The 28,000-nt window shown below is 44.7% G+C and overlaps 1 protein-coding gene across 2 annotated transcripts in view; it reads right to left on the reverse strand.

The window, feature by feature from the left end:
* The window catches only part of pard3ba (par-3 family cell polarity regulator beta a), a 178,789-nt gene that overhangs the window by 102,859 nt on the left and 47,930 nt on the right, over positions 1 to 28,000 (reverse strand). For both annotated transcript variants that reach the window (XM_020482699.2, XM_031824564.1), the window contains 3 exons: positions 23,078 to 23,270; positions 13,693 to 13,796; positions 4,317 to 4,411 (listed from right to left, as the gene is read on the reverse strand). In XM_020482699.2, coding sequence (XP_020338288.1) covers positions 4,317 to 4,411; positions 13,693 to 13,796; positions 23,078 to 23,270 — 392 coding nt within the window. The remainder of the gene's footprint in view (positions 1 to 4,316; positions 4,412 to 13,692; positions 13,797 to 23,077; positions 23,271 to 28,000) is intronic.

The raw sequence follows: 28,000 nt of genomic DNA on the forward strand, positions 1-28,000 counted from the left end.
TCAGTTCTGCCCACACATTTTACATGGGATTGAGGTCAGGCCTTTGTGATGGCCACTCCAATATCTTGACTTTGTTGTCCTTAAGCTATTTTGCAACTTTGGAAGTATGCTTAGGGTAATTGTCCATTTGGAGACCCATGTAAGACCAAGCTTGAACTTCCTGACTGATGTCTTGAGATGTTGCTTCAATATATCCACATAATTTGACCTTCTCATGATGCTATCTATTTTGTGAAGTGCACCAGTCCCTCCTGCAGCAAAGCACCCCCACAACATGATGCTGCCACCCCCGTGCTTCACGGTTGGGATGGTGTGCTTTGGCTTGCAAGCCTCCCCCTTTTTCCTCCAAACATAACGATGGTCATTATGGCCAAACAGTTCTATTTTTGTTTCCATCAGACCAGAGGACATTTCTCCAAAAAGTACGGTCTTTGTCTCCATGTGCAGTTGCAAACCGTAGTGTCTGGCTTTTTTATGGCGGTTTTGGAGCAGTGGCTTCTTCCTTGCTGAGTGGTATAACGGCTGCGTGGTCCCATGGTGTTTATACTTGCGTACTATTGTTTGAACAGATGATCGTGGTACTTTCAGGCGTTTGGAAATTGCTCCCAAGGATGAACCAAACTTGTGGAGGTCTACAATTTTTTTTCTGGACTCTTGGCTGATTTCTTTTGATTTTCCCATGATGTCAAGCAGAGGCACTGAGTTTAAAGGTAGGCCTTGAAATACATCCAGATGTACACCTCCAATTGACTCAAATTATGTCAATTAGCCTATCAGAAGCTTCTAAAGCCATGACATAATTTTCTGGAATTTTCCAAGCTGTTTAAAGGCACAGTCAACTTAGTGTATGTAAACTTCTGACCCACTGGAATTGTGATACAGTGAATTATACGTGAAATAATCTGTCTGTAAACAACTGTTGGAAAAATGACTTCTGTCATGCACAAAGTAGAGGTCTTAACCGACTTTCCAAAACTATAGTTTGTTAACAAGAAATTGTGGAGTGGTTGAAAAACAAGTTTTAATGACTCCAACCTAAGTGTATGTAAACTTCCGACATATTTGAACTCATCATTCGCACATAAGAGCGAGGCTTGCGCTACCGTTGCCGGCACAGGCGCAGGTCAAATACAAAGCTGGAACGCTGATTAAGCTGTTGACATGTCCTAATCATTTGAAAGCTCAGACAACAAGGTGTTTTAATCAGTGTATGCTTTCTTTGATTTATTTTTTGACCTTTCAAGTGTGGCAGAGTAAAGTGTTTAAATGACTTACCATACTCAGCCTACTGCCATAATCAGTTTAATATCAAATGATTAGTGTGATGGAAACATACTCATTGTCTTATAGGCCCATGTGTGCTGGGCATCCTGAAGATGGATGCCACTATAATACAAATAAATCCAATCAAATCACGCAAAAGCAAACACTCTCCCTCGCGCGCACACATACACACCAGGGATGACCTGCTGGCTGGCTGCCTGTCCTGCACTGTGCTCATTAGGGCAGTGTAATTAGTTGTGTGGCTCTGGGGGGGGGGGGGGGGGGGGGTCTGCTACGAACACAGGAGAACTGACTGTCACTCATACACACAGACAGGAGAGAGGGAGGGAAGGAAGGGGGAGAAAGGGGGAGAGAGAGGAGGAGAACAGAAGCCTGATTACAGTGGTTATGCATCAAAGAAAAAGTAAGAGGGAGGGAGGCAGGGAAGAGCATTAGGCAAGTCAGCAAAAGAGGAATAAAAGGATGAAAGGGAGGACGAGGGAAAATTAGACGTAAGCAAATCAACCTGAATGAGCAAGGTAATCAACTGTCTATCGTATAAGCCTTGGTCAACAACATAGGACCATGTGTTAGTGGAGAGCAGAAAGAACATGGCACACACAGTGGCACACACACACACAGTGGCACACACACACACAGTGGCACACACACACACAGTGGCACACACACACACAGTGGCACACACACACACAGTGGCACACACACACACAGTGGCACACGCACACACAGTGGCACACGCACACACAGTGGCACACGCACACACAGTGGCACACACACACAGTGGCACCCACACACAGTGGCACCCACACACTAGAGAAACACAGATGCACACACTCGCCCTCTCCCCAGCATCCACTTCAGATCCATTTGCTGTTTCCTGAGGGCTACATTAATAGACAAACAAATGAGCTTGAAGGTAGGTCTGCCAAGGAGGAACAACGGAGGAAAGAAGGGTGTGTGTGTTTGTGTGCGCGCGTTAGTGACAGAGAGCAAAGGAGAGAGAGAGAGAAAGCATGCATGTGTGCGCACGTGATTTGTCAGCAACTGTGCATTTAGACAACTAAATTAAAAGGTAGGTAGGTGAATATTCATAATTTTAAGGTACTGTACATGCACTAGTATGGATGCATGTTTGCATGCATACAATTTAGGTAAGGCTGTGTGAATGCGTGTTCGCCTGAATGTATAGTGGATATAATTGGTGTGAATGTCATTTGATAGAGGTTGTGTACAGTACAATCCAGTACTGTATGTATGCAGTTTGGTTGTGTGTGTGTGCGTGTGTGACCCTTGCGGAGTTTAAAAAGGACAGTGTGACAGAGACAGAGGAGTCCTCTCCTCAAATGATGCCAGCCATGCAGGTAATAAACCTGACCCATTCCACCCAGATACAACAGGTAGTCAATTCTAACATATCCCCGGACTTCCCACAGTGACTGTCTTCTGTTCTGTCCTTTCTCAGAACAACAACCCTTCACTAGTCATTATACTGCACACACTAATGACTACCATAATGATCCTCATACATTAGTCTTGTCCCTGAGCTCTACACACACGCATGCGCACACACACAAACACACACTTGTGCAAACTCCCACACCCTGCACAATCACACACACGCACATGTGAAAACGCACACACATACAAACTGCGGTTTCCTCTGATCTCATCCACGGGACCTCTATCTCCATCAAAGGCCGTGCTCTCGCAGTATCGGGCTGTGTTGTCCTTGTTCACCTCTGGTTGAAAGCCCCAGCTCATTGCTTTGGAGAGAAACTGGTGAACGAGGGACTCAAACTCATCACTGTCATTTATTCTACTTCCCCCTCTTCCTGCCTTTCTCCTCTGTCCTTTTTGTTGATGGGGAAGTTCATAGATAGAGTACACCTGCATCCCTGGGTCAGGAACACACACACACACACACACACCTTCTCTGCAACACATTTACATTCATAAAATCAAACGCTGGCACAAACAAGCTCATCAGAGGAAGCCAGAGCTTGTTAGCGCCAGGCTATAATACATGCATGCTTTACGTTCCTCTCCCTTTTTAGCATCCCGTGCATACACAAACAAACACATCCATTCCTCTGAGGTGGTGGAGGGAGGCAAAGCGGGAGAGAGGGGGGGGGGGATGAAAAGAGCGAGAGGAGAAAGAGATGGAACACCCACTCTTTACTGAGTAGTCATAGATCAACTTTGGTCTGATGAATTCTCCTTACTAACAAACTTGCTTTCCTTTTCTTTTGTCGCCATGTCAACGGCAAATCATTGGTGTTAAACGAAGCCAATTGCTGGTGTAGAATGCGTTTTCACTGCTAGTAAGCTAGGTGAGTTCTCTCCATTTACAAAGTAAAGCTCTTTAAACTCTGTACGCATCGAATCCATTCTTAAATTATAAGGAAAATACTGGAGCACACGCTCAATATATTGGTCACGGTTTGTTGTATATCAGTTTAGGTTGTGCATCCTGGCTCCTGGGACTGTGACAACTACAGGGAGTGAAGACACACACACACACACACACACACACACACACACACACACACACACACACAGTCACACACCACAGGGTGTCACATTACCACTGATAGACTGGGATATTATGGTCCCTTGGGGCACTAGCCATGGGCGGCACTGACAGACAGCAGAGGTTGCCATGGAGAGAGACACACACACACACCCCCCCAGAGTGAGAAGTCTCTGGTTGGCTACTGGGCAGGAGTCAAAGGTATGGTGGACTAAAAACTCTCTCGCACTGGCACTCTCACACACACACAAAGCAGTTTAATCTAGTCACGGCAGGAGAACAAAGAACGGAGGCATTTGTAATCCCTCTCAATATCGTCAGTCCAGCCCAATCAAGCCCAGAGAGAGCGAGATGCACACACATAAGAGACACAAGTAGTTGCAGATATGCAAACACATAAACATGCTTATGAAACAAACAAACCCTGTAAACATATCAACCCACGCACACATGTGAATATGTAGGTGTGTGTGTACGTACACACACACACACACACACCTACCTGAGTGTGACCCGGCTCATCTTGGCTGTAGTGGGGATGTCAAGCCTCAATCGGTCTTTGGGTTCTCTTCTGTTGGTCAGTGCATGGCTGGCATCCTGTGTATACACACAAATGCGGACACACACACACACACACACACACACACACACAGTTAGCCAAGTCTACTGTTGGTATCTCAGTCACTCGCTCTCCATTAGTCCACTAACAGGGAGAACAATCAAGTAATGAATCAAACAAGATGTTCAGTTGATATCAACCACCTAGTCAAGGACCTTTAAGACAAGACAATGGCCAGAAGGACCTGGGTTCCAACCTCCTCCCGGAGTGTCCCTCTCTCCTCCGTCAACTATCGGTTCTTCTTTCTGATTTGCTCTCCTGCCGTATCTCTCAGGAGAGAGAGGCTATTTTTAAGTCACGCATGCTAGCGCCACAACAACAGCCTCGGGGTGAAATGTAAAGGAAAGAGGAAAAGAATAAATAAAAAAACGTGGCAATCAGACTGTTGACGGTAGAAGAAAAAAAATTGAATGGGGAAAAAAGGCCAATACAAAAGGAGGGTCCCAATTACATCCTTCTGCCTTGTCACTTTCATTGTCTCAACCCCCTCGTAATGACACATACAGGGGGGCCTCCCACTTACCTCACCCCTCCCCCGATCCCTACGCCCTTGGCCAGCCAGGACCCTCAGTCCAACCCCCCGCTTCTCCTCCCCTTAAACACACACACATCTCCACACCACAACCACGCACATGATGCTCCGTGCACAGATAGACAAATGGTGACCCAGTTATTAGGCCACTAAGCGGTTATCCACAATGGGCCACATGTTACCATGTCTCCATTGTTATTGTGCATCGCCCCTCTATTCCTCTATCTCATCCATTAAGAGCTCTGCTATATTCACACGGCCCAGGGGGAAATGGACAGAGAAAGAAGGGGACAGGGCGAGTGAGAGAGGAGGAGGGGGAGAGAGAGGACGACAGGCTAAGATTGGGTTTAACCCTTTACACTCGTGGGAATTGGTCTATATGTAAAAGGGGTAAATTAAAATGTTTCTTACAGAAGAAATGTGCATAAGCATGGTAGCAATTGCAAGGGGACGTGTTGGAGAATATGAGAAAATTATTAGACCAAAGTCGAGGACACAACAGTTCACCGGACAAGCCTGAAACCAAACATTACACTGTTGGTTTTGTGCATTTTACATTGTGTACAAAATGTGAAAATACTCTGGATACATTCAGTAACATCATAAGAATATTGTTGTAAGATTTGGGGTAGGTGCAACATAAGACAACACATTCTGAAGGGTTTGAGAGAGAAGACTAACTGGTGTCTCCAAGTGGCCACACACACACCTCCAAAGTGTACACAGTTCCTAAGTTATTTCAATGCAGTTTTATGACTCAAAGAACAGTCAGCAATACATATTATTTATTTATTTTTAGCTCTCCTCGCTGTGCCGTTGAGGAACTAGAGCAAGTACACTTGTAGTTGTTTTGTTTGGAACAGAAATCCAGCATCCTCGCATATAACACAATTACTTTTGTCGTTTCCACAATCCAAAAACAGCCCATTTTAAAATCACTATCTGGGTCAGGTGGGCATCATTTGAAAGCTTGTTCTATTGTCAACATGCTAAGTTTGAAAAAACACTGTAAGATGGTAGTTAGGTTTTCACAAGGCAATTCAGAGAAACAGATTGTTATTTGAGTGCATTCAGGTGAGTGTTCCACAGCGAATTTTCACAACAATAGACTAACACCGGTTCATTCTGTTCAGAGCAAACCAGGGTATGACGGCATGTCATCTTGTAACTGTACATCAAACATTGTGATCGTAAACGTTTACACATGAGTTTTCTGAAACGCCAATGTGAAATGCACATTTGGACTGTTTGGCTTGCTTGTATGACATCAAAGCGGTATATTTATTATAATTCTCAAGGTCTCATCTTTCGAAACACATCGAGTTCTCTTTAATTACAGCATTGCCCTCACTCAGACAACAAAACATTAGCAAAAGTTGCCCAATTAGCGGGAAGAATGTGGGCAACTTCTTGTTGCTTGCGGTACTCAAATTCAGAACCATTGACCAAAATATCCAACTGCGTTATTAATTATCTCCCATGATTAGTATCGAATACATTCTAATGAAAACGCACTGAGGCTTGAATTTAATAAAAGTAAAAAAAATATAATAGTATGCTGCTGTGTTATTTTATTTTCGTGTGACTGTTTTTTTTCCTCAGGAGGCATTAAGTATTCTGTGGTCAAATACATGCCAACGTACATGACAAATGAGGTGTGTGTGTGTTTGTTGTCATGCGCATGAGAAATGAGGTGTGAGTGTGTTCTCTCTGGGAACGCTACTGTGATCTGCTACACGTCAGATGTGGTGAGAAATGGTGTGTGTGGGGCTGGGTGTACTTTCCTGTGACCCTTGACCCCTGTCATATCCATCACAGACTTGCCCCTTACTCACAGCTGAAGCATTACCCCGCTAGGGAAGGGGTCAGGACACACACACACACACACAAAAACTGACGTGACCTCCTCTGTACAGTTCTCACTCAACATTACAGGGTATGAGCAGTAAAACCAAACCAAAATTGACGCCATTTAAATCTTTCACTACATTCACGCTCTTCGCTCCCCTTCTTTACATGCAGGGTAAAACATGTCAGCTTTATTGTTTGGAGGTGAAATATGGCCTACGTCCCAATACAGTGCTTATAGAAAGTCTACACCACTGGAACTTTTTTCACATTTTGCTGCCTTAAAATGTCAACTAAAAAGGGATTCAATGACATTGTTTTCATACAGATCTATACAACTTACTCCACATTTTCAATGTGAAAGAAAGTTGTAGAAAATTTCCCAAATTAAGAGAGAACCTAAAAACTGAAATATCAGAATATAAGTCCCCACCCCCCCAGAATTGGACAAGTCCCCACCCCCCCAGAATTGGACAAGTCCCCACCCCTCCAGAATTGGACAAGTCCCCACCCCCCCAGAATTGGACAAGTCCCCACCCCCCCAGAATTGGACAAGTCCCCACCACCCAGAATTGGACAAGTCTCCACCCCCCTTCCACTTGGTGGAAGCACCTTCGGCAGCCATTACAGCTGTGAACTCATATGGCAGCATATAATATATATATATATACAAGGAACCAAAATATAAAACGCAACATGCAACAAGTTACAGTTCATATGAGGAAATCTGTCAATTGAAATAAATGCATTAGGCCCTAAACAAAGGATTTCACATGACGGTCACATGACTATCACAGATAACTTCAAAAAAAATTACCATTATGTTGTGTGACAAAACTGCACATTTTAGAGTGTCCTTTTATCGTGGCCAGCACAAGATGTGCTGGTGTAATGTTCATGCTGTTTAATCAGCTTCTTGATATGCCACGCCTGTCAGGTGGATGGATTATCTCGGCAAAGGAGAAATGCTCACTAACAGGGATGTAAACAAATGTCTGCACAAAATTTGAGAGAAATAAGCTTTTTGTGCGTATGGAAGATTTCTGGGATCTTTAATTTCAGTTCATGAAACATGTTGTGTTTATATTTTTGTTCAGTGTACATTTCTTTTGACAAAATTTCTCCATTACATTTAGTTGGGAATCAGTGATGGACTGCAATATTCAAACCTTGACTAGACCACTAAGGAACACTCAACACCTCTTGGAAAGACAACCTGGTGTGTCTTTGGCATAAACATCTGGGCTCCCGAGTGGCGCAATGGTCTAAGACACTGCAGTACCTGGTTCGAATCCAGGCTGCATCACATCCGGCTGTGATTGGGAGTCCCATAGGGCGGAGCACAATTGGACCAGCCTCGTCCGGGTAGGCCATCATTGTAAATAAGAATTTGATAAAAAGTATTTTTTTATTTACAATTATACACATTTTTATATGCAAAAGACACACCAGAATGACCTTCCATGAGGTGCTGAGTGTTCCTGAGTGGTTTAGTCTCAGTCCTGACTTAAATCTGCTTAAAAATCAGAGACATGATTTGAATATTGCTGTCCATTAATGATTCCCACTCAAATTGAATAAGATTGAGTAATTTTGACAAAAACAATGGATATATGTTGCCCTAAGAGTAAAGTTGGTAGTGTCTTATTCCAAATGATTCACAGCTGAAATGGCTGCAACATGGGTGCTTCGATCTTCGGGGGTGGGTTTCTAACAGCTGCACCATGGAGAGCATCCTGACCGGTTGCATCACCACCCTGTTATGGCAACTGCTCGCCATCTAACCGTAAGGCGATACAGAGGAAAGTGCGAACGGTCCAGTACATCACTGGGGCCAAGCTTCCTTCCATCCAGAACCTATATACTAGGTGTCAGAGGAAAGCCCAGAAAATTGTCAGAGACTCCAGTCACCCAAGTTATAGACTGTTTTCTCCGCTACCGCACGGCAGAAGCTGTTTAGGACCAAAAGGCTCCTAAACAGCTTCTACCCCCAAGTCATTAGACTGCTGAACAATTCATAATTATTATTATAATTTTTTTTTAAACGCACACTCCGCACACTTTGATTCCGCAATCTGTGCATCGTCCCAGAACGTCACCGTTGCAGAAACATCTACTGTATTACGGGACGAACTGGGATGTTTATCGCTGCACTGACCTTAATTACACAATCTTACTTTCACCATCCCCTCTTCAGAAAGAGAAGAGGGAAGGAGGGAAGGAAGGAAGGGAGTGAGTGAGTGAGTGAGGGAGTGAGGCAGGGAGGGGAGAGAGAGAAACTCAATTGCATACTCCTCGCTTCCTCAAAACCCATTGGAGGAGAAGGTCAGATGGGAGGGACCTCTGGATTTCACATCCAATGAGTTTTGAGAAGGAGATGAGGAGAGATGACGTGAAGAGTATGCAATAGAGATCTTCCCAAGGAAAGAGAGTAAAGGAGAAGACGGGTGGGAGGGAAGGAAGGAGAGAGGGAGAGAGAGAGAGAGCTGGATCAAAAGGAGGGAAGCCAAGGATGCAGTAGATGAGTATGGATGAGATGGTAGTGCATCGATCCTTGGGGGAAAAAAAGAGTCCGTCCCAAATGGCACCCTATTCCCTACATAGCGCACTACTTTTGACAAGGTCCCCCATAGGGCTCTGGCCAGAAGATGTGCACCATAGGAAATATGGTGCCATTTGGGCTGCAGCCTCAATCTGGTTTAGGAGCATGGCAGTAAGGGAGGTAGGGTTGCCACCAGATACAAGCTATTCCAACTGGTAAGGACGACAGCCGTGGTGTAGCCTATGGGCGATACAGATATCACTTTTATTGATATCTACATACTGTACCACATTGGTGTGAATCACACTGCTGCCCTCTATTAGCTATTTGTGCTTTACAGATCTTGATTGCTGTGGATGGCTGTTCACAAATGTTTGTGTATTTTAACCCAATCATGGTTGAATTTAAAAGTTTAAGCTGCCTATCAATCGCTGTTTTTGCGACCAGTGGACAGCCAGTGAAAAATGTGCTATTGCAACAGCTGCATGGTGCGGATCCCAGCTGATGGAATACATGTTAGAGGGAGTTCCTCCCTTCTAAACTATCAAGTTGGTTGTTGATCATTGCTAGACAACCATTGAGGCCTTGCCATAGAATTCCATGCCAATTTAAGTCAAAACTGTAACTTGGCCACTTAGGAACATTTAATGTATTATTGGTAAGCAACTTAAGGGTACATTTGGCATTGTGTTTCAGGTTGTCCTGCTGAAAGGTAATTTTGTCTCCCAGTCTCTGTTGGAAAGTAGACTGAACCAGTTTTTCCTCTACGATTGTGCCTGTGCTTAGCTCTATTCCCTAGATTTCTTTTGTAAAATAAACTCCCTAGTCCTTGCTGACGACAAGCATCCCCATAACATGATGCAGCCATTCATTTATTCGCCACATTTGACTTTACTGCCATATTGCAAACAGGATACATGTTTTGGAATATTTGTATCTTGTACAGGCTTCCATCTTTTCACTCATTTAGGATTTACTCCACAATACTAACCTATCACAGCCATTAAACTCTTAAAAAGTCACCATTGGCATGCATAATGGTGAAATCCCTGAGTGGTTTCCTTCCTCTCCGTCAACTGAGTTAGGAAGGTCACCTGTATCTTTTGGTGTATTGATACACCATCCAAAGTGTAATTAATAACTTCGATGCTCAAAGGGATATCGAATGTCTACTTTTTTTTTTTACCCATCTACCAATAGGTAGGTGCCCTTTTTTGTGTTGCATTGGAAAACCTCCCTGGTCTTTGTGGTTGAATCTGTGTTTGAAATTCACTGCTCGACTGAGGGACCTTTCAGATAATTGTATGTGTGGGGTACAGAGATGGGGTAGACAAATCTAAAATCATGTTAAAACACTATTATTGCACACAGTGAGTCCATGCAACTCACTACGTGACTTGTTAAGCAAATCTTTACAAATCTTTACTGCATTTATTTAGGCTTATCATAACAAAAAGGGGTTGGATACTTATTTTTTATTAATTAGTAAACATTTCCACGTCTAAAACATAATTCCACGTTTGAAAGATGAGATATTGTGTGTAGACCAGTGACACAAAATGTCAATTTAATCCATTTTAAATTCAGGCTGTAACAAAGCATGTGGGAAAAGTCAAGGGGTGTGAATACTTTCTCAGGGCACTGTAAGTCCTTTTGGGGTTATTTAAGATCAAGGGGTATTAAATGAATTGCAATGACTGGAATTCAGATCGACTTTTGTTTTTAATGTAAAGATATAGTTCAATCATATTATTATCTATAGTTAAAAGCAATGGGTTAGAAGAAGCCAACATAACCAACCCATAACGTAAAATGCAACCTCAATTTATGGACAGCTATCTAACTCTAAACATTGATTTACCTTGCAATAGATCTGGTTTAATTGGTAATATTCAATGTTGTCTTCTTCTAATGCCTCTTAAGGGGAGAAGTAATCTACAAGTAACTGAAAATAGTAATATCCCGTTACTGAGATTGGGTCATCCAAAAGTTACAGTACCGATTACAATTTTGGATGGGTAACTAGTAACTGTAACTGATTACATTTAGAAAGTAACCTACCCAACCCTGCACACATGAGCCAAAACACTCTGGCCCCACTCAACCTGTCTCTCCAAAACCACCGCTGAAGAGAAAAGACAGTGGAGGGCTTCCTTCACAGTTCCCTATTTTCAAAAGGAGAGAGTTCTTGAAACGCTGAACCCTTTCAAACTCCTGCCTCTGGGTCTGTATTTGGGGGGGGGGGGGGTAGTCCCTCTCTCCCATCCATCAGAAAGAGAGAGTGACTCAAATATTATGCAAAAACCCCATCCCATCATGCAGGAGCCAGGAGAAGGACAGACAAATAAAATGTGATTTGATTTTGAGATGGGGCGGCATCCCTTTCTCTCTCTCTCGCTCTCTCTCTCTCTCCAACCATGATTGTGTCCCAATTATCTCTTCTTCATCCCAAAATGTTCTCTTGTTCACATCCCTTCACTGATTTGAAAGGAAATTACCGGTATAAGAAAGCCCATGCCTCCACCAATCCAATGCTGTTATTACGATTGGTACGCAAGGTATAGGTTTTACAGGACAGAGGCCAGTTACACATGTACCTTCATTTACACCAATGTAAAATGTGGGGGGGGGGGGGAACATTGGGAAGCACTGTCTCAGAGGAAAATGGGCAGAAATATATAAAATCACACAAGCCACATCCCATGATCACACAGAGACATGTGTGCTGTGAGACCCAAGACAAAAATAACTCAGTGGTTGGAGGGGGGGGGGCTTGGTGGTGAGGTCTCACAGAGGGCCGCAGGTGCTGCTAGCATTGAGGATTAAAAACAACCTCAGAGAGAGGAAATTACTGAGACCACAGGGCTGCTCGGAGGAAAAGGAGGGCAGAATGAGCTAGAGGGCGCAAGGAGGAGGGAGAGGGTGTGCTAGAGAAGGAGAGACAAAAAGGAGGGAGGGAGAAGGGGGGGGGCATGGAGGAGTTACAGGTAGCAATAGCCTGCAGACTAGGAGGAGAGGATGTGAATACAATAGGTGATACAGGGAGCGTTCCCAAACAGGGGAAGAGAGGGTGACGGGTAAAGACAATGGAGAGACACAGACGTTTCAAGCCAGACAGATCATACTTCCATGCCCCGGTCACGGACTGTTTAGGAGGCTGAGGGAACAATTGTGTGTGTGTGTGAGTGTATACGCGCTCGGCAGAGCCTCTTATAAGGAGTGACTGTAGGAGGCTGCTTTCTGAAGAGGGGACAGGTGTGAGGTAAAGATAGGGGTAAGAGTACAACTGCATGTCCTCCAACGCAGGGACAGGGCAACATTGTGATTTGTCTGGGTTACAGGACGTCAGTTGTCAGGTGGTGGAAACATAGTCAAGTCTCAAACAGAGAGAATAAATAAACTAACCTCTAGACCAGGAGTGTTATAATCCACTGTGGCAGGAAGATAAAGGAATCTACCAGCCACTCAGATTTTTTACCAGCCAAAATACTGTTTTTGGCATAATTACATACAACAACAAAAAAAGATGAGAATGCTTACCAATATTTTTAAAACAAGAAGTGAATTAATAGTTCAAAATGTGGTATATTGCTCAATTTAATTTAATATTCTTGTAACATGAGTCTTTTAACCCAAAAATGTTCAGCTGACCCTTTAAGGTTGCTTTGGTAAGAGGGCCACTCAAGTCATCACTTGTGCCTGTGAGAATCTCACTAGTAGAGGCTGACCACGTCTCTTTTTGCGAGCAGTGGAAGCAAAATCAAAACATTGAAAAACAACCATGTGAACAAAACAAAAGTAAATTGCCAAGAAACGCGAGGACAAAGTCTCACTTTAGAGTAAATTAGACAAGCTTTTATGCCTGTGCGCATTGCTTCGAAAACCAACTTTCAGCACTTCACTCACAGGCAGTATTGCTGTGCGAGGTGGGATAGCTATAACGGCAGGAGTCAGATTTCTTTGTGCATTACTAGATATTAAACAAAACGGTAGAAATGAATTTGTAAATTAAATTCTAGGCCCTGCAGGAGGTCCAAATTACTGCTGGTTTCGGTTGTACCTGATAATTAATTGCACCAACCTGGTTTCCCAGGTCTAAATCAGTCCCCAACCAGTCCCTGATTAGCTGGGGAAGATTATTATTATTTTTCAAATCAGTGGAACTGTCTTTGAAGTACAGATTTGAATTTGTGGCCACTAGACTCCAACCACATTTCTGGACACAAACAGACTCATGGACTTTTTTGGTTTTGTTTGTCTTTGTGGTACATTTTCTAGGCTTGCTGTATTTTACTCAGCTGAGCACAGGTTGCACTTTAAGACGAAGTCTTTCTCACCGTTTCGGCTGGTCTGGCATTGAGGTCATCTGGGGGAGGCGTCACAATTTCCAGTGGCGGAGCCAGGGCAGAGTCACTGCTGCTTCTCACCAGTAGAGGGGTGTCTGGAAAAGACAGACAGAGAGGAGGTGAATGTTTCCCATCAATGCAAATGTGAGCCTCATGCAGTAGTACACGGATTGTGTTTGTGTAAACCGATCTACGCCTGGTATTAAGTTAAGCACTGTTTTCCCAATTAAAACTCCAACAACACAAATCCCCTGTAAATCTGCCCAAGATTTCAAATCGTCCAGATACCTGGTGACTGAGGAGCATTCGTGGTGCCAGAGTAGCTTTTTGACAAGTGGATGAAATAAGTACTGGAGGGACAGAGGGCAGGAGGGAGGGAGAGCCCCCCATCCCTCCTTAAATGGAAAGTCCATCCCACCCATGCCTTGCAATCTAGCCCACTCCCCCTTACGCAGTCAAGACAATTACACCACATGAAACGGCTTGGGGTACCAGAGAGGTACACTGACCTACAGGGGAGGAATAACGTTTTGACTCTATTTTTAAAAGCGACATCAGAGCCAGACCTCAAATAGGCCCGGGCCGAGACTGTACAGGCAAGCTCCCAAATGGCACCCTATATTCCCTATATAGTACACTACTATACAGGGCACAGGGTGGGCCCTGGTCATAAGTAGTGCCCTACATAGGGAATAGGGTGCCATCATGTGAAATCACATCTAAGAGCTTGTAGGGACAGCGGAGCTTTTTATACAACTGTAACCTAAAGAGGGTTGGTTCGAAAACAGTTAATGGGAGAAGTGTTACGGCACTGTATCGGCCAGTCCCACTTGGCTCCTTAGACCTTGCTACGTTTGGGCCATGATGGAAGCTCCGTCCCGGTGGTAGTGGCTGTCCTCTACAGAGGATGTCGGACCACCCGGGCTGCTGACCACGTTGACCCACCCGGGCTGCTGACCACGTCAGGAAAGCAAGTCACGCTCAACCATACTGGCTGTCTGACAGAGGGCAGACAACCTCAGACCAGACCTACCAGGAGGTGCTCTCTACTCGAGTAAACACACACAAACACAGAAGTAAAGGAATCCAGAAATACATCCACCTCAACGACCACTTTCCAAACCCCTACAGTGCCATGCTCCTATAATAGGTCTACCATCTGGAAGCCCATTTTTCCAAGGATGTACATAGAAACAGACACCTTAGAATAGTGTCCCCAATGTTTAACCCAACACTGCTGCTGTTATGGGATGATGTATTGTCTGTCTGTGGTAAAGCTCTGTGTTTAATCCTCTCTATGTCACTTGGATCTGTGTCCCATTTGTCTCACTGTCACAGTCTTTGTCTGTTACTCTGTACACGTGTGTGTGTGTGTGTGTGTGTGTCTTTCTCTCTCTCAATTACTCTAGGTTCCATGACTGATGCTTAAATTAACTAAACATTATATATATTTTTTAAATACTTCAGAATGTCTCAAAGTGTCTCATGACATCTAGATGCTGAGACCAGGCAACAACTCTAGGTACACCCCAAACCCAGATTTCCATTTGTACACTTAGGGTAGATTTAAAAAGGGTTCTGTATATAGAAGCAGTATCCTAGTAAAACCTTAATGGATGGGCTGTACAACCAATATTGGCCTAGTCTCTCTTACTGGTGGACCTACCTGCATGACATCTCAATATGATTTAAACACAAACTAAAACACATATGAATTAACACTTTACGTTCACACACACACCTAAGTAAGAGCACAGATACACACAGCTGGATATTTTTTATTATTATTTAATTTAACCAGGTAAGTCAGTTAAGAAAAAATTCTTATTACAATAACAGCCTACCCCGGCCAAACGCTAACCCGGACATCACTGGGCCAATTGTGCGCACCCCCTATGGGACTCCCAATCACGGCCGGTTGCGATACAGCCTGGAATCGAACCAGGGTCTGTAGTGACGCCTCTAGCACGGAGATGCAGTGCCTTAGAATAGTACACAACACAGAACAGAACATCCAGGTTAAGGTTCAGAGGCCCAAGCTCACGAACAAGAATGTTCCAAGTTCAGACAGAAGGGGGAATCAGATCTCTAGGAGTCATACTTTTGATTTATATTTTCATTTGTTGCATTACTAGCACTGCCTGTTGATGTTAAGGTGCTAGCTATAATAGCTGGATGATATTAACATATTCGGTTTTTATTTTATTTCATCTGGGCGCTTACGTCACCTACTAACACCCTGGTACTACCCGTAGCTCCCGTTCTCCTCAGTCCGTGAAAACACAAAGAGAAATGTATGTGTCGCTGATTACTCCTGTGTCGAAGTCCATCATGTTAAATTAAGCACACAAATACATGGTGATGTGAGAGAGGATATGCGTTTTACTTTTCTTCATGCTCCTCTATAAAACAACTTGTCAGATGGTGCATTGAAGAATGATGTGTTCCTGTCCTGACTTTTCATAATACCATTGCCGATATGGTTATATTGTCTAAGAATTACTATTATACAGTCTTTGTATTGAAATTTGCTCATTATTTTATTCTATACATTATTGCCTTAGCTATAAATGTGATTGTGTGGGTCCGTGAAAACAGAAAGAACAACTTGTCCGATGGTGCATTGAATACTGATGTGTTCCTAAACTGACTTTTCATAACACCATTTGCAGATCGACAATAAAATCCCCAAAAAACAGCCATGGTGTCGCTCTTCATTTCTTGTTTCTTCTGCGGTGCATATAAAAGACCGGTACAATGAGGCCAATGGTGATTTTAAAACAGTTAAGAGTTTAATGGTTGTGAAAGGAGAAAACAGAGGACGGATCAACAACATTTAGGTTAACATAATGGAGTAACTTCAAATGGCAGACTGAAAAGAAGAGAGCCTGTTCAGAATACAAATATTCCAAACCATGCATCCTGTTTGTAACAAGGCACTTAAGTAATACTGGGGAAAAAGGGTTGTTTGTGGCAAATCCAACACAACACATCACGGAGTACCACTCCTCATATTTTCAAGCATGTGGTGGCTGCATCATGTTATGGGTTTGGTTGTCATCGGCAAGGGCTGTTTTTTTGGGGGGGAGAAACGGAATACTGGGAGATTAATTCTAATTTCAGCAGGACATTAACCTAATACACAAGGCCAAAACTGGAGTTGCTTTCCAAGACGACATTGAATATTCATGAGTGGCCGAGTTACAGTTGGACTCATATTGGCTTGAAAATCTATGGTAAGACTTGAAAATGGCTGTCTTGCAAAGATCAACAATGAACTTGACAGAGTTTGATGAACATTAAAAAGAATAATGGGTAAATATTGTACAATCCAGGCAAAGCTCTTAAGAGACTTATCCATAAAGACAAACAGCTGAGATCGTCGGCAAAGGCGCTTCTACAAAGTATTGACTCAGGGGTGTGAATACTTATGTAAACAGGGTTATTTCTGTATTTCATTTTCAATAAATTGGCAAAAAAACATGTTTTCACATTGTCGTTATGGGGTATAACGTGTAGATGGGTGAGTAAAAAAAACAAAACTGTTGAATTCTGAATTCAGGCTGTAACACAACATGTGAATTAAGTCCAGAGGTATGAATTCTTTCTGAAGGCACAGTATCATAATCGGCAAGTAAGGATCATGATAACATCGTATCAAGAGGTCCCTGGCAATTGCCAGACTTACCAAATACCAGCTCAGTCATGAAAAGTACCAATGCTTTGGTTATGTGAAGAGGCTGAGTACACATAATTAGGGCAGAGTTTGTCCTCACCTGACTTGACCAGGAAAAACTCTGATCACCAAGGTAGAGGTTAACTACAGATCAGTTAAATGTCTCTCTTCAATGCTCCCACTTTAAGAGGCAAGTCCTAAACACACACTTTTAAGTAGAATTCTCAGAGGTCCCGCCCCACACAGATAAACGTCTTCGACCTCTGACCCTAGGCGCAGACATGCATGGGAGATCATGGCCCAGAAGAGGAGGGCAGTAGATTGTTCAGTCTTCTCTGTATTTGTCACAATGTTTAGTTTAATGATAATCCCATTGAGGAGTATGTATCCTAAATGGACAGCTAATTCAGTTTGCAATGTGTAACAGAAAAATTATAATGGAAATAAAACTCGCTCTTCAAAATGGCTAAACTAGGGGACAGCCACAAATGAAATAACCCTTCCCATTTGGCTGCATGCAGTCGTGTGTGTGCCCAGAGTGATCTTGTCTCGTCAGATCAATAGAATCCTCCTGCCCAGGGTGCTTGTGGGACGCAGTGATAAGGACCGTCTTCCCCTCTCGCCGACAGGAGTATGTGTGTGTGTGTCGACGGGAGTGTGCAGACACCAGTGTGTGCTCAGTGCAGTACAGCGATCGATGCAGGTCTAATCATCCAACTGGGGCTCTGGTGGGGCTCAATCACACTGTTAAAACAACCAAGTTCCAATCCTGTCCTCTACCTGCTCGACACCGCTATAGCACATCCACACACAGCTGTCAAATTGTACCATTAAAAACAACACCCAGTGTAATGACTGGGGCCGGGCGGATTTCCTCACCACAGAGCCTAGCGAAGGAACTACTGCTGTCCGCCGCTATCTTGCTTTCCAATCAAGGTACATGAATTGAGGAGCAAACTGAAGTGAAAAACGTACTCACCACTGGAAAAAAAACTATGACCAGATAAAAAACTCCACTCAGGCACATAAGGAGGACATCATGACCGATCATAACACAAGGACGCTGAACAAAAACGCTGAACAAAAATGGACGCTGAACAAAAACATAAATGCAACATGTAAAGTGTTGGTCCCATCTTTCATGAGCTGAAACAAAAGACCCCAGAAATGTTTCCATACGCACGAAAAGCTTATTACTCTCAAATTCTGGGCACAAAATGTGTTTACATCCCTGTTAGTGATCCTTTCTCCATTGCCAAGATAATCCCATCCACCTGACAGGTGTGGCATATCAAGAAGCTGATTAAACAGCATGATCATTACACAGGGGCACCTTGAACTGGGGGACAATGAAAGGCCACTCTAAAATGTGCAGTTTTGTCACACAGCACAATGCCACATATGTCTCATGTTTTGAAGGAGCGTGACACCGGGAGGGCTGTCGTTCTACAGGCTCCTAATCAACTGTGCTATTTTCTTATTCTTTTTTGTTGCATTGTTTGTAACTCATTTTGTACATAATGTTGCTGCTACCGAGTCTTATGACCGAAAAAAAAGCATCTGGACATCAGAACAGCGATTACTCACCTCGAACTGGACGGTTTTTCTTTAAATTAATGAGTCAGGACAACAACCTCTTGCTCAATGTGAGCAAGACAAAGGAGCTGATCGTAGACTATAGGAAAAGGAGGGCCAAACAGGCCCCTCATTAACATCGACGGGACTGAAGTGGAGCAGGTTGAGAGCTTCAAGTTCCTTGGTGTCCACATCACCAACAAACGATTGTTGTCCAAACACACCAAGACAGTCATGAAGAGGGCACAACAAAACATTTCCCCCCTCAGGAGACTGAAAAGATTTGGCATGGGTCCCCAGACCCTCAAAAGGTTCTTCAGCTGCACCATCGAGAGAATCCTGACCAGTTGCAGCACTGCCTGGTATGGCAACTGCTCAGCATCTGACTGTAAGGCACTACAGAGGGTAGTGCGTATGGCCCAGTACATCCCTGGGGGCCAAGCTTCATGCAATCCAGGACCTATATACTAGGCGGTCTCAGAGAAAGGCCCCCAAAAATTGTCCAAGGCTCCAGTCACCCAAGTCATAGACTGTTCTCTCTGCTACCGCATGGTACGAGACCGGAGCGTCAAGTCTAGGACCAAAAGGCTCCTTAACAGCTTCTACCCCCCCAAGCCATAAGACTGCTGAACAACTAATCAAATGGCCACCCAGACTATTGACATTGACCCTCCCACCCCTTTGTTTTTCCACTGCTGCTACTCGCTGTTTATTATTTATGCATACTCACTTTACAAATTACCTCGACTAACCTGTACCCCAGGGATTGACTCGGTGCCGGCACCCCCTGTCCATAGCATCGTTATTGTTATGAACATTTATTGTGTTACCTTAGATTTTCTTTAATTTTGTAAATATTTTATTAACTCTATTTATTTAACTGCATTGTTGGTTAAGGGCTTGAAAGTAAACATCTCACGGGTAAGGTCCAAACCTGTGGTATTCGGCGCAAGTGACAAATACAATCTGATTTTATTTTAATTAGCATGCTGACTGCAGGAATGTCCACCAGAGCGGTTGCCAGAGATTTTAATATTAATTTCACCATCGTAAGCCGCCTCCAACGTCGTTTTAGAGAATTTCCCAGTACGTCCAACCGGCCTCACAACCGCAGATCACAGCCCAGGGCCTCCACATCCAGCTTCTTCACCTGCGGAACCGTCTGAGACCAGCCACCCGGACAAATGATGAAACTGTGGGTTTGCACAAACAAAGAATTTCTGCACAAAGGGAAGCTCATCTGCGTGCTTGTGGCCCTCGCCAGGGTCTTGACCTTACTGCTGTTCAGCATCATAATCGTCTTCAGTGGGCAAATGCTCACCTTCGATGGCCACTGGCACACTCGAGAAGTGTTCTCTTCACGGATGAATGCCGGTTTCAACTGTACCTGGCAGATGGCAAACGGTTCGCTGATGTCAACGTTGTGAACAGAGTGCCTCATGGTGGCGGTGGGGTTATGGTATATTGCATGTTGAATTTATATTTTTGCTGAGTGTAGCACTGTGTAGGCGAAGTAGCCTAACACATGAATATATAACGAGTGGGACATACTTATAAGGTACAGAGCTAGTAGAATGGCTACTGGTAGAACTGACTTTCAGTCCAGATTTCTGTGTGTTCTGCCCCTCTCTCCCCCCCCCACACCGACCACCAGCTGCATGTGATACGATATGCAGCTAACAGCCAATCTGCTTAACTTAAGTGATAAAGAAAACAAAAAAAGGCCCCTGTGCACACATACAGAGTGGTCCCCGCCAGACAGTCATAGCAGTGGCTGGATGATCGGGTTTAGGCTGAGCCTGTTTAAGTGAATTCTCCACCCAGGCTTTTGTTAGTAGGTGGAGATGACAAAAGCAGCCTTATTGAATTAGTCTCAGTCGATGTGGGGGAGCTCCACAGGGTCACGTCCTAACTTGGTTAGTAAGGGGTTGAGGGGTGGCAGGAAGGGGTCCTAAAAGGTTTAAAAAAGGGTTAAAAAGAGAGGCATTGAAAAAAGTGTTCATGCACGGCTGGACCCTGGGCAAGCTAACAGGCTACAGTGCTAATCCAGTTAGTGGCCGAGCCCCATCCCAGAGTGCTGGAGGAGTTAGCGAGGAGCTGTGCCCCAGAACAGCAGGGGTTAGGGCAGGACGCGGTGAGAGGGATTTGGGGGGGGGGGGGGGGGTGAGTGAGTGACTTGCAGGTGGTGAATGTTGTGGTAGGGGGTGGCAGAAAGAAGACCGGGGGGGGGGGGTCAGAGAGGGGCTGGCACTCTGCTCTGGGTCATGGAACATCTAAAGGATGGTGGGAGAGGAGGAGAGACTGAAAGAAAGGGGGAGTAGGAAGAGAGAAAAGGAGACTAAGGAAAGCATAGAATATGAGGAGAAAGGGGGGGACAGGGAAAGGAGAAGAGAGAACTTGGGGAGGCCGGGAAAAGTGGAGTAGGGAAAAGTGTGAGAGGTTAAGTTTTTTCTGTAACGGTACACCTTGGTCTAGATGTTTACATTAAAGGACGTGACTTATCCCAAAGAATGCCAGAGCCACACTTAAATCCTCTTTCAAAGGCAGTGAATTAAAAGCTGAGCTTCTCTTTACATAGCAGTTTCAAATTATGTGATGTTGTTAAATGAACATGCAAGCAAGTATGCGTAGTCATGCAACCACTCACCTGCAACTGCACACGTATACTCACAAACGTACATTGTTGCACCATCTCATACACACTCACTCGTTCACATTCTCCCACACACACACACACACACACACACACAGAGACAGAAACCCCTGATGTTTTTACCATTTTTATTTATTTTACCTTTATTTAACTAGGCAAGTCAGCTCAATGACGGCCTAGGAACAGTGGGTTAACTGCCTTGTTCAGGGGCAGAAGGACAGATTTGTACCTTGTCAGCTCAGGGAGTGGAACTTGCAACCTTTCGGTTACTAGCCCAATGCTCTAACCACTAGGCTACCCTGCCGCATCTAGTGAGTGTGTGTGTGCGCGTGTGCCTGCATTCAGCCTGGCCTTGGCAGTCAGCTAAAGTGAAACCGACCCAGGGAGCCCTGGGAAACGTAGTGTTTGTTTAACCCTGGAGAGCCTCCAAAAAGGGCTCAGCTGTCTAGGAGGGACCCAAGCTGGGATATACAGGGAGAGCCTCTGGCTCAACAGCCATACTTCGCTGTCGGATGCTCATATTTGTCACACAGCCAGTGAAACAACATATGACAAAACATGAGATGTGGGCAGTGTCCAGATACCCCAGCGGCCTACTATTTAGGATGCAACTATGGGTATGTGAAATGTATAATATGTGAATTTGAGTATGCTTATAAATGCCAGAATGTTACACTCATTTAGTACAAATCCACTGCAGGCTATGGAGGAAGAGAATCTACTAAACAATTTAGCAAAAGATGACATTCTCGGTGTGTGTGAGCCTACAATGTTGATATTTGTTACTTACAGCATCCATTTTGACTAAACAGTACGCTCTAAATAGTATGTAGTTTGATTAGTGCAGATTATGTAGTTTTGGTAAGTAGTAGGCAAGGCACATTTCGGACACGGCCGTGGTGTTTCCCCCACCAATAGGCCAGGGCCGAGCAACACTACGAACTAATACAAGGAACACGTAAACCAGGCGAGCAACTTTGGTTTTAGAAGTGGGGGAACGTAATTCCTGTACATACATTTTGTTATCCAGTCAGATAAAACACTCCAAACAGACTACCAGACCGCTCGGATGCATCCACATGGTCCTAAAGCACATCGTTGCCTTGTTTTGTATCGCATTCCAATGATAAAACTGGGGGGAGGGGGACAAAAACATCCTTTCAGAATTAATTACTATGTTACCACCCAACAGTGTTCCTATCCTATACCAATAGTTTAAGTGGACTGAAATACTCTATGTGCCAATACACATTTTGACTGCAGTTAGTCCTTTTATTTAGGTATTTTTAAAGACAATATTCCATAAGAGGTGCCGGTACTCAAGCAGTTGAACATTTGAGTTGTGCACTGGCCCAATTCAAACACTGTCCGAAACCAACATGTAACACCAAATCATAGGTGTTATTTTACTGTTTATGCCATATAGCCCTGAACCTTAAAATCTGTTTGTGGTGCTGTACTATGGTACGTACTGGCCTTGAGGGTGTAGGCGTTGACCTCTATCTCTCCTCCTCTTGGTGGCTGAAAGTAGGGGGGCTGGCGTTCGTAGGGGTCAGGATCGGAGTACAGGCTGGGGCTGGAGTGGCCCGTGGAGCCTCCGCCGCTGCCCGCTGGGCTCACTGTCGCCCCCCTCTGGAGCTCCTGTGCTTCGAACACTGCCACCAGCTGAAATACAATCACAGACGCACAACGGGACTGGAATCATACAGGAGGAGAAACAATAGGGCGGTAATGGTTGCTTAGCGGTTCGAATAACTGAGCTCCAGGGCTTTTACTATGGCTGACCCTGTAAAACAACACATTTCACTGCACCTAGTCATTGTGTGTGACAATAAAACTTGCATTTTCTTCATTTAAATACAATATTATCATGCTGTAATAGAGTCATACCGTACACCAACCGGACACACACAGTCAAATGGCCCATTTCCAAATGGATGGCAAGTCAAACCTGAGTGGGTGGGTGTCAGAATGTGTGAAAGCGTTCGGACCGTCAACAGAGAGAGAGAGAGAGAGAAAGAGAGAGCGGGGGGGGGGGGGGGGGCAACCTGGTCTAGTTAGACCCTTTTACAGATGTAGTGGTGTCACACCAGTCAATGCTCATGTTCATGCTCTTTGCACATACAGCTGCGATTCAACTCTGTGGGAAGAAAAACAGGTGGGAAATGCAGTTAACATTAGCATAAGCCTGACAGACACACACCGTCTCCCGCTTCCGCGTACGCACAAACAGACTTATCTACCAAACAGTAGGGAGAGGGCTGTGCATTCTCGAGGCCAGGAGGAGTGCGTGGCGCTCCGCAAATACCATCAATCAACAGCGTGAGGGATGGCGAGCGAGCGGAGCGAGCGGAGCGAGAGAGAGAGAGAGAGAGAGAGAGAGAGAGAAAATGAAAATGTGTGTGTGTGTGAGAATGCCAGCCAAACTCTACCGTTACTCCCCTCCCACATAATGTGATTTATAGGGATCAAAACGTCTCTATCGCTCTCTGTCAACCCAAGCCTGTGCGTGAGTGCATACCAACAAGAGCAGCATACGAATGTGATCTGTGCATTCCAAAATAATAATACTACATTGAAGTTAGGACTAATTTGTCTTATCGTGGCATCAAAATGCATTCCATGAGGCCAGTTCAGTAAACCCAGTTAGACATACAAAATCAGAAACATACATATGCACAGTGTGTGTCTGTTTGTCTGTGTTCCCGTGTGTTAGTCACTACTGGTAAACTGTGTTCTCATACACACACACACTTAACATTTGAGGTGTGTACGCATCGGAATAAATAGTCAAATTAAATCTGACAGGAGAATCAGAACCTGTCAAACACAATGACATAGTTGCCTCCACGAGCTGGATGGAGACCGGGATGGAGAACAGAGGGTGAAGAGAGAGAGACAGAGAGAGAGACCGAGAGAGAGACAGAGAGACAGAGAGAAAATGAGAGAGATCGAGAGACAGACAGAGACTAAAGGGTAGCGCTCCTCCGATACGCTGCCGTGAATTTGTCATTTGACAAATTAGCACTGTGGAGTGGCCCTCTCATTAAACAGTGCTAGCACAGGAAATGACCACTTAATGAAAGAGAGAATGACAATCAGAACAGGGGGAAGAAAACAAGACCAAGAGGAAGAACACTGGGACATTAATGCATGAAGAAAGAGAGAGCCAGAGATGAATCGGAGGGAGGTGTGTGTGTGTGTGTGTGAGGGAGCGAGAGGGAGTGAGTGAGAGGAAATGAGTGAGAAAGAGGAAGAGAATCACAGAGAAAGAGGGGGAATTTTTCAAAATCTTATGCACCCATAACTGGGGGGAGAAAACAATAAGGAATAACACGGTGGGTAGAAATCAATCATACATCACCGTGTGAATGTCACGCTTCTCACTCTCCCTTTCTGCAATGATTCAATACCCTGACACCTCCACGCCCCAAACCAGAGGAAATTGGCCACATCAGAGCATCAGCTGGAGGGAGGGAAGGGCCATCAGAGAAAAGCATATCCACTATGTGATTGATGGATGCCTCAGTCCCTTCAGTTCTGCTCTTTTCCTTCTCTACCGCTTTCTAAATCAGATGGCCTTGTCCCTCAGAGAGGATGAGAGAGTTGACCAATGTGGATGTGATGAGGTGAGAGTCAGAGAAACCCCACAGTGTCACGAAGAGCTGAAAAACAAGCACCTGTAGAGAGCGAGAGCCATCTGTACTCCTTGATACAAACGTTGTCAGTGTCACACACACAGCTCTCCTCAATTAGTCTTGCCTCTGGGCACTAGTGCAGAGGATAGCCTAGAGGAGCATGTAAATTGGTAGTAGAGGGCTATACAGGTTATCTAGCCAATAGCCATGTTTTAGTAGGAACAGTAGGTAGTGGACTTCAACATAGTCCCAACCTCTTTATACTATGTTAGGAAAACGCTGGCGTCTTCTGTGTCTGTGTGTGTGTCTGTGACTGTGTGTCAGTTTACTGTTTATCTAACGCTCGGCTCAGCTAATGAGTCAAACGTACAGGCAGTCAGTGCAAATTTTTATGGAAGCTTTTAACTAAAATGCTAACGAGTGCACTAAATGCAATGACGGGCAAATCCAGCTCATGAAGATATACAAGTATAGCTATAGCTAGAGCGTGGACATTTACAAGCGAAAGTGAAAGATTACAAAGTTGTGATGCATGCTTGTCTAATGGAAGAACATTAACATCGACGAGGCTGTAGTGGAGCGGGTCGAGAGTTTCAAGTTCCTTGGTGTCCACATCACCAATGGACTATCATAGTCCAAACACACCAAGATAGTCATGAAGAGGGCACAAAGCCTATTCCCCCTCAAGAGACTGAAAATATGTGGCATGGGTCCCAAGATCCTCAAAAGGTTCTACAGCTGCACCATCGAGAGCATCCTGACGGGTTGAATCACCGCCTGGTATGGCAACTGCTCGCCATCTGACCGTAAGGCGCTACAGAGGGTAGTACATACGAGTATATCACTGGGACCCAGTATATCACTGGGGCCAAGCTTCCTGCCATCCAGGACCTATTTAATAGGCGGTGTCAGAGGAAAGCCCAGAAAATTGTCAGAGACTCCAGCCACCCAAGTCATAGACTGTTCTCTCCTCTACCGCACAGTAATCGGTATCAGAGCGCCAAATCTAGGACCAAAAGGCTCCTTAACAGCTTCTACCACCAAGCCATAAGACTGCTGAACAATTAATCAAATGGCCACCCAGACTATATAGATTGACCACCCCACTCCATTTGTTTTGTACACTGCTGCTACACTGCTGCTACTTGATTTGATGTGTACACAGAGCAGAGAGGAGAGGGGAAAAACGCTAGTGGGAACCACAGGGGGGGGGGGGGGGGGATGGCAGCTGTACAGATATCTCATCCAGACCTCTGACTTCTCAAACACAGCAGAAAGCTAACACCCCATCTCCTTATTAATTCAGCCACTTACTTAGTTAACTAACGAAAACCCGCCTGGAGAGCGTAGCACATCTTAGACAGTTAGAAGATATCCGACAGCAGACATTTAGTCGTGAATTGCACACAAGTGCATCACCTCCTGTGCGACGCACAGCAGAGAGAGACTCGGCGATAGATACAGAACGCAGTGGACACAGCAGCTCCTGCGTTCTCCCATTGTGCTCTTCACAACCAACACTCGACTGGCTGCTGTTCTGGGGATCTACGGTAAGCTTCAATCAAGAAAAATTGTGTGACGGGCAAAATGAAGAACGCGGTCTGTTTTTTCATCTCCTAACGCATTGGACAAGTTGACTGTAGGTTTCTACTGAAAAAGTAGCTACAAATATTCAAAATGTGTTCAAATAACTTGAAGAAGATACTTTCAACGGTATATGTAAACACCATCCAGTGTGCATTTCCAAATACCCCGGTATACCGCCCAACCCTACTGACAGGTGACACGTGGTGTCAACCACACCATGCCATCTCAACTCAATTATATAAAAGTCTCTGAATCAGTGGGGTCCTATTTGGCCCAATGGTTGGATGGGGACACGGTCTCACCATCCCGATTCTCCACCCGTTACCCAAAGTGTGGACGGGCACACTTCCCATCATGTGTTTAAAACAATTGGATTGGTGAATCATTAGCTGGAAGGAGTTTCCACTATTGTTCATTTCAGTCTCGAGGTTCACATATAGGAGCTGCTGGAACACATGCTTGCGCACACACCCTACAGGGGAACAGATGAACAGTGCCACCTAGCTCGAAGCAACAGCAACTACAGCTCAGCGTCTTTCAAACATATCACACACACACCCCCACACAGTCACAACCACTGCACCACAATACCCTACACCTGCCCCTCCCCACATACATAGTTAATCTCTCTCCAACCATTCCTTCTCTACTCCTCATCCTCTCCGTTGGTGTGTGCCACATCTCTATGGGGCCGCTGTGCTTTCGTCTGCCTGTCATGTATCTTAAGAGTCGACCTCTCTCTCCCTATCCCCCCCCCCCCCCGCATCCTGATGATAATACAGTTATATCCCCCCCCCCCCCCCCCCCCCCCCCCCCCCCCCCCCATACGCACAAACTGCCAGGAAACTGTTCAGCTTAAAGTGTGGGAGGGCCTTCTCTTAAATATAGGGTCTCCCCTAAACTTCTGACAGAAGTAGAACACTTTATACCTCTGTCAGCACACAGTCTGCTTGCCAAAAGCGTACCATATTTCCTAGGTAGTACACTACTTTGGACCAGGACCCATACGGAATAGGGTGCCATTTGGTACACAGCCTTATTCATAGGTTGAATCAGATGTCAAACCTGATGGAAGACGCTTTTTAGATACTGAAATGCCTGTGGAATCACGTGTCAAAATAGTGAAAAAATAGAACGAAGGGAAAAGTGCTGGGCCCTTAAAATTGCATC

This window comes from Oncorhynchus kisutch, linkage group LG5, assembly GCF_002021735.2.
Source record: "Oncorhynchus kisutch isolate 150728-3 linkage group LG5, Okis_V2, whole genome shotgun sequence".
Classification (NCBI taxonomy): Eukaryota; Metazoa; Chordata; class Actinopteri; order Salmoniformes; family Salmonidae; genus Oncorhynchus; species Oncorhynchus kisutch.